This window comes from Montipora foliosa, chromosome 3 (assembly GCF_036669935.1).
Source record: "Montipora foliosa isolate CH-2021 chromosome 3, ASM3666993v2, whole genome shotgun sequence".
NCBI lineage: Eukaryota > Metazoa > Cnidaria > Anthozoa > Scleractinia > Acroporidae > Montipora > Montipora foliosa.
Genome location: NC_090871.1, coordinates 63013537 through 63021340, shown reverse-complemented (window position 1 = coordinate 63021340; position 7804 = coordinate 63013537). Strand labels below are relative to the sequence as shown.

The 7804-nt window shown below is 37.3% G+C and overlaps 2 protein-coding genes across 2 annotated transcripts in view; one reads left to right on the top strand and one right to left on the bottom strand.

Moving 5' to 3' along the window:
* Positions 1–4184, bottom strand: part of LOC137997905 (pleckstrin homology domain-containing family M member 1-like) — a 22309-nt gene extending 18125 nt beyond the window's left edge. The window contains exons 1-4 of the mRNA XM_068844227.1: positions 3924–4184; positions 2771–2847; positions 504–544; positions 276–354 (exon numbers count right to left, since the gene is read on the bottom strand). Coding sequence (XP_068700328.1) covers positions 276–354; positions 504–544; positions 2771–2847; positions 3924–3972 — 246 coding nt within the window. The 5' untranslated portion in view covers positions 3973–4184. The remainder of the gene's footprint in view (positions 1–275; positions 355–503; positions 545–2770; positions 2848–3923) is intronic.
* A 90-nt stretch (positions 4185–4274) lies between these two features.
* The window catches only part of LOC137997909 (high affinity cGMP-specific 3',5'-cyclic phosphodiesterase 9A-like), a 38421-nt gene continuing 34891 nt past the window's right edge, over positions 4275–7804 (top strand). The window contains exons 1-2 of the mRNA XM_068844233.1: positions 4275–4516; positions 4800–4964. Coding sequence (XP_068700334.1) covers positions 4429–4516; positions 4800–4964 — 253 coding nt within the window. The 5' untranslated portion in view covers positions 4275–4428. The remainder of the gene's footprint in view (positions 4517–4799; positions 4965–7804) is intronic.

Below are 7804 nucleotides of genomic sequence, written 5' to 3'. Positions count from 1 at the left end.
ATGTAAGTTTTACTTTGTTTGTTAAAAGGGTTTAGTTCTTTGAGCAAGCGTCCTCGGTCCCAGGTTGCATTAGGATTTTGAAAATGCATTTTATGGATTTTTTTTTTTTTGCGTAAAAATGCTCGATTTCTCGACTTGTCTGATGAACAGGTTGTGTTAACATTGAAATATTTTTATTTACATAATGATTGCTCTGAGTTGGAATAATTTTTGGATCAAATAATAATAATTTACAACTAGTGTGGTATGTAATATAAATGTTAATTGAACTGTACCTTAACACCCTGTTCATGATATCCATGGAGTAATATGGCTTCTAACAAACAGGAGACCAGCAAACCATGTTCGTCATTTCTGAAAGGAAAATATTGAACATTGTTGAACATTTACAAGTTATTGAAAGAAAATTAAACCTGTGCTCAAGGATTTCAAAATTTATAATATCAAACAAAAGTGAAAAGAGAGGGCCATTGTTAAAGTTGAAAAACCCACTTGACACAAACCTTTCCACTTCTAAGTCAGCACCAATGTGTTTCCTCTGAAGCTGTCAAAAGTAATGTATATTGCAGTGAATGTAACGAGGCAATGGTGGATTGGCAAAAAGCAAAACAAACTGAGTCACCAACAAACCATGTGACCTGAAGACCCCCCACACACTGGACCCCATTCTCCCAGCTGTGTGTGAGAAAAACACTTTGTGCTTTATTTGTTCCTCAGCCAGCGGAAAAACTCACTGAACCCAATGACTACCTTAGTGGGACTTTTTACTCCGTGTAATGCCAGATAATTTTACTCGTCAGTAGGGGTGGCCCAGGGTGGTTCAGATGTCCATGGGTTAATAAACTGATTTTACTTTTTTGATTGCCTTATTTCCTAAGCCAAACAAAGTTTATGTATATTTTTCGTTCTTAAGGCATTGTGCTCCACTAATGCCGATCGCGGTGGGATTCAATTTACATGGAACTACTGTACTTTTCCCAGTCTTCTTACTTCACTATGGGACTGTGGACCGCAATGGCATTCAATTTAACACAATTTCCTCAGGTTACTTATTCCACTATGTGACTGCGGACCGTGGTGGCAAACACTTAATCAACTTCCCCTATCTTCTTCTTCTTTATTTCATTTGTTTTCTTCTTCTCTCGATACAGGGTTATTTGCCAAGTTGACTGTGGGACCATGGTGGCTGTCAACATAGCAGCGCCTCCAAATGGCCCTGCATTCTCCATATTGCGCGTGAGAGCAATGGCCACCATTACAATGCCCAGGGTCAATTCCTGGACCAAGTATTACATAATGTTGAGTTTGGTCACTCTCTACTCTGAGTACTCAATCGATTGATTTTACTACTGTAGGACTCTCGGATGCAAGGCGCACTCATTAAGTCACAAACTGAAAATCTCACCAAAATACTGGATTATAAGGCGCAAGAGGAATTTAGTTCAACTCATTGCTAGTTACATGTATGACGTCTCAAATGAAGATTGCAGTGTGAGTCAAGAAAAGTGGCAGAAGGAAATTCAACTAGACCTTTAAATCCTGCTGTTATCAGTACTTTCTTGCGGGTGTTTTTGTTGTACAACGCTGAGAATTGAAGGCCATCATCACGAACGTTGGTGTGAGCCCAACATTTTGAAATCGCAGTAAGGGAAAGACTAGGACGAGTTTAACACACAAGATGGTGGCAAAGGATCAAAGAGTTCATCCCTGCACGAGTTTTGTTGCAAGAAGATACTTGGCTATAAGACGCACCTTGAGCAGGGGTTTCAATAAGGTTTGAAGCAGTTGGGCATATGGGTTTAACACCTGGGCAAAGTATTCAGAAGGCCCTGTGGGGTGTGCTCCCCCAGAAAATTTTGAAATTCTTAAGTTGCAGAGATTTTTTTTTCTGCATTCTGAAGCCTAAAGCAATATTCTTCACATACAGAAAAATCACACCTTTTTATACACAATTTAGTGATTTGATACCAATATCCACAAGAAAATGAATTCATCAACGTCACACAAAAAATTGCACTTTTCTCAGCTGGAGGCAATTTTGGCTCGTGACGAAAAATAATTATTGGTGATCAAATGTGATCTTGTCTGGCCCGCCATTGCAAAAGACGCAACACTGGAACATTTCAGGTGGTCTTTTGTGGATCACAATTCTTTCCACAATGCCTTATGGGGTGATTCGTTCTGAGAGGAAGCAGTGTGGCCAAGTGGCCCAGTGGCCCAGTGGTTAGAGCGCTTGCCTCGAGATCCCGAGATCCCAGGTTCAAGACCTGCTCTGACCACTCGTTGAATTTGATCCTGGTAGTCCCTGGTTCAACTTCCCAGCTGCACTTGTAAATAGCCAACTGGTTTGCCTCCAGCTAGTTGGGATTCTCAACAGTTGTTGTTGTTGTTGTTGTTGTTCTGTTCTGTTGTTTCGTTGTTTCATTGGCCCTGAAAAGCCCCTATGGGTCCGAGCGGTCGATTAAGTTTGTATTGTATTGTATTGTATTGTATTGAGTTGAATGTGGTTTGAACACAGGGTACATGTATTGAATTGTGACATTTTGACATGTCTGTTGAGATGTTGAAAGCAGACGGGCAAGGTCATGTGCACAGCCGGTCAGTTTGCCCAGTTCCCAGTCCTTAATGAAAACCCTGCTTGAATTTAGATCACATTTGATTTGGGGCCAACAAGCAATTTCTTTGAGAAAAAATGCTGCACCTTATAACTGAAAAACTATGGTACTGGAGAGTTGATTATTTTACTTTCCTCTAGTGATTTATACAGTACCTCCTTCACAGCAAGTGAAAGTTCAGTAATGAGCCTTCTTTTGGTTTCTGCATTTCGTATATACTCATTCTTGGCATCTATGAGAAAATCAATAGAAAATTCGGATAATTTTTGCAATTCTTTATATACTGAAAAATATTGGATGTGATTACTTTCTGAAATTAATTTCCTAAATTCAGGATACATGTACTACTACAAATTCTGCATCCTGGATTTCTGATCTTGAAAACAGAAATCTAGATTAGGGATTTCACTTTCTTGAGGTTCCAAGTTTTTACATGCCTTTAGTAATGTACCAGTCAAATTGAAGCTTCCAACAAAGGCAACCCTCCAGGCATTTGAGTTTTTGGAAAGTTTTTATTCAAATGCCGCCCTCCCCGGGCCAAAAAGCTGTTCAAATCCTTCATCATAGGTCCATTTCAGGTGATCAAATGCCCCCATCCCCGGGAAAATTACCAGATTATTGTTTTAACTTTTCAGTAGCTTCTATTATACTTCTGAAGCTGTGTATGTAAACATGGTTTAATAGACAACACCAAGCAGAACCAGGGCCCTACATGGCAAGAGGCACAAAACCTACATATCAATCGTCGCAAATTTATTAATATATTCATAAATACACGGTCCGGGTCGGTCAAAGCAATTGACCTCTTTAAATTGTATCTGGCAACGTCAGTGTTGTATTGAAATGTTGAAGCTTCATTTTGACCGGTACATAATATTTGCACCCAACTGTAACAGTCAAGCAGAATTTTTCAAAAAGTTGATGTGATCATATAAATAAACACGATGGGTTACAGTACAAGAACTTTCAATACTTAACAATTCAAACTTTTTATCTCGAAGTTTACAAACTGAAAGATCAATCTGCGCTCTAGATTTTTATTTTTGGGTTGACCTTCACATACCGGACTAAAATGGTAGAGGACAAATTCATAGTACCATTGTTATTCCGCTTAGGCCTTGTTAATTAGGTATTATTACGTTCGTTTTGTTCTTTTGTTTTATGGACATTCATTATTTCGGATCCGGTATATGAGAGTTCAGCCATATTTTTACTTTAACCTTAACTTTATATAATTTACGAGCCATAAATTTGAGAAGAACATATCTCCATTCAGACAAGTGATAGGTAATGGAAAATAGAACGTACCAACGTTTGCTCCTTTCTTCAAGCCAGAAAACATGATCTTCAAATGCATCAAGTACAATCATATACGAAATTCATGCAAAAGGTTCCTTTCAATATCAATAAAATGATATCATCAAGAATCAAGAACGTGATAAAGAGAAACAGTCATTGAAAAGAAAGGCATTGCCATAACCAGGACAGCCATCAAGTAAAAGCCATAAAATTTAGCTAAACATCACTGCAAGCACAACAATCCGCCATTTTGATGTTTTCGACGAGAATCAGCTGACCACGTTAAAATCGTTTCAATCACGACTTCCTGTCGAGACTCGAACCAGATTCTCCCGCGATATTTGGGGGAAGTGACGTCAAGGTAAAGGGTGAACACAGTCAAATGCTGCTGTCGTGTGCTCAGTGCTGAGATGATGGATAGCTGTTTCCGCGAAGAACGCAATTTTTCTCATCAGAAAAATGGGGATTGATTCCTAGAAAATGTTCCATTATCGATGACCTGTTGCGTGAAAAGATGACCACAAAGGTGGTTTATTTTACAGTGGGAGGAAAGCCTGAACAAGCGGAATTTTCGTCAGATTTTCCAGCTGATGAAATCAAAGGTAAAGCTGCCATTTGCTTAGCATTGATTCTCCGTGTTTTGTTAGATTGAAATTTTGTGCTGTGTTTTCTTGGTTTTGTTTAAAAGTAAGGTTCTTTAAGACCTAGCACTCGTTGAATTTATCCTAAGCGCTAGCACCTTTGACTTAAAGCGGAATCCAGGCGCCTTATGAAAACAAAGACGGGACCCAAGACGATACTTTTAGTACCGCGTTTTAGTGTTTTAGCGCGTTTGATGTAGCACACGCCGGTAATTGTTATTTTGGATATTTGATCTCCTTGCAGATTTGTTCCGTTGTGCGGCAGAGGCAGGGCCATACGATATCCTAAAACTTTACAACACGAAGGGAAATATTGTAAACATTTCACCGGGCCTGCAGGAGAACTCTCCCGATTCGCGCTATCAGTTGGAGGTTGTCGCCGCCAATTGCGCAAGCTGTGGATTTTGCGGTAATTTTAACTATCTTGCATATCAAACTGTTCTAATTGTTATGATCGGGAATAAATTTATCCTGGGAATGAAAAAGCTTTTGTACAATTTGACGTCAATTTATCACATGTTGTCAACACTCGTGGAACATTCGAATCGCATGCTGTTCTCGAAAAAAAACCTCTTCACTTTCTTTTTCTTGTTATCGGTGACACCTTGCGATTTTAGGAGTGATGGTCTTTTAATTTGCCCATTCTACGCTTTCAACGTTTGAAATATTTTTCATTAAAGATGAATTTTGAAAAGCCACCTATTCCAAATATTGAGTTAAGTGATGATAGAGTACGCAATCACGAGATTTTTTTTTTTTTTCATCAGTTGAACCAAGGGATTCCCATTTTGTCCTCAATTACTTTTCTCAGCAAGGCCCACGCCGTAGCTGCTAAATATTCATTATTTTATTCACAAATTCACCTGGCCAAAAAACTTGCCATCTCATTTTAAGTTGTGATGTCTCGATTTCAGTAATTGTCATTTGAAACTGTTCTGAAAGCTGTACTTCATCAACATCAGAAGTCAAAGATTCGACTTCTGTTAAGAGCAATCAAATTTTTTTAAGTTTGTCAGCGCCATTTTGATAAACTTGTGTTTTTACTTATCGATATACGCAAAACAGGGGTTTTAGATGTTATCTGAAATCAAAATATTTCTTCAGGCGATTTGAAAGTGCGTCATAAATATTCATGATGATTGATCATATATTGCCCAGCTTTTTTGAAAAGATCATCTTGAAAATTGCGCAGAGTAATATCGATGCTGCGATGATTGTGCAGTTTAAAATTAAGCCCCTGATAATGTGACATTTTAACAGCTGTTGGGCTGCACTGACTTGAAAAAAATGTGAGTGGTGAATTACATTGCCTCTAGCGAAAAGACTAGACTAGTGAATGCACTGCTGATTCCGATAATGCACTGGTCAATAATTGTGCATAAAGTAATACCAAAATGTTTCCAGAAATACCTTAAAAGGTTTGAAGCATTAAATAACAAAAACAGTCTTGAAAATAGGATCAAAATGGATAGGTTATTTACATGTAAAGCTACACAGCTGTACATTTTACAATCTTCAAAGAGGGATCAAGTTGCTATAGTTACAAATTAAGCACAGATACCTATTAATCTCCTAAGCTGTAATAACCTTAGTGGTGTAAAATTTGCAAACCTGAAAATGCTACAGGAAGGAATTATTGTATCAAAAGAGATTTTCAGTCCAATAGCTTCTGAAAATTTTAAATTAAACTAAAAGCAATGTAAAAAAAGGAAATCTGTATCTCTGATAAGGAGGTTTCACTTAAAAAATAATTATTATCAATGCTTGCTGATTTCTAATTTTCATCAAATCCTTTTGTTTGCTTTGTTTATACATACATGTATGCAAGGTTGCTACTTGCTACAGTGTAAAATGTAAAATGGTGTTCATCTGTTAATTAAACTTTTGAAAGATGGCTAATCCCTTCTTTGTTTTGAGAATAAATATCTGACAATGCGTTTACCATCATTAATCTTGATTTCTCACTTGTTTGTTAGCTGATATCTATTTTTGGATGCACTTAGCCTGCAATTACTTTGAATTTTAATGAGCCTATTGAGCTCGCCCAATTGTCAGGGCAGAAGTTACGTAACTTATTTACTTGATTAAGAAAGTTCTTAAGTAAAGGATGCCTTGAAGTGATGATTCTTGTAATAATAATTGGTTTGAAAGACTTGCTTTAAGAGGACAGAATTAACCTCACATATCAGGCATTCTAGATCTATAAAGTAGGGTGTTTTTGTGGATCTATGGATTCTGTGGTATTTTGGGTATGAGTCTAGAACTAGAATACTGCTTTAAATTAACTTGATATGACATCCAGTAGTTGCCAACCACCACATTTTTAATCTTCCCCCATGGCTTCTGTAACATTAGAAAAATGTTTTCCAAACCCCTGGATTCTGAGATAAAAGTGGACTTTTTGACTTTTCTCCTTCATTGATACCCAAAAAAATTCTCACCGCCCTTTGATCCCTTTGACTGTTGAATTCTCACCACCCATTTACAAATTATAAGTTTTTGTCCCCCCTTCTCTACTTATAAACAATTTTTTGCTCACCCCCCGTCACTCAACTTTTAAGCACCCTTTTTCCATTCACTAAGTAAAATTAGTTCACTCTTCTCTAACTTATTCAGTTTTGTTTTTGGATCATTAATATTCATATTTCTGATTATCCAGACTATTCAGCTCAGTCCCGACAAGTCGAGATAATCAAGGTTCAACTGTAAAATATTCTGTCATTAGACAGAGAAAAAATTATAATAACTCTTCTCCCAGAAGGGCAAGAGTTAAACTGTGATGTACTACTGCAATACTACAGTATTTTTATTGTATTTTATTAAACTTCGCCTTCTAAATAAACTATTAACAAAACATGACAATGTAAACAAAAAATAAGCAAATAATGAGTTAAGGTAGGGTGTCCACAACAGCTGACACTAATTTCTGGGCCCAAGATTAACAAAGTTCTAAACACTCGAATAAAATAGTAAAATATAGTAAACTAATAACGACACGAAATAGGCTCTGAAAGGTTGGGTGGCGTATTACATTTTAAGCAGACAGATTTCCAAGTTCTAGGGTCCTCAATATCGAAGCATGAGATAAGTGCATCTTTATAGTATGAGGAGAGCAGAGATTTAAATTGGTTTAGAGTTACATCTTCATATCTTAGCCGCAGAAGGAGAGCGTTCCAGATTCTAGAAATTCTTACAAAAAAAGAGTGCTGATAAGTAGAAATGCGGGATTTCTTTGGTATGAAAGATTTT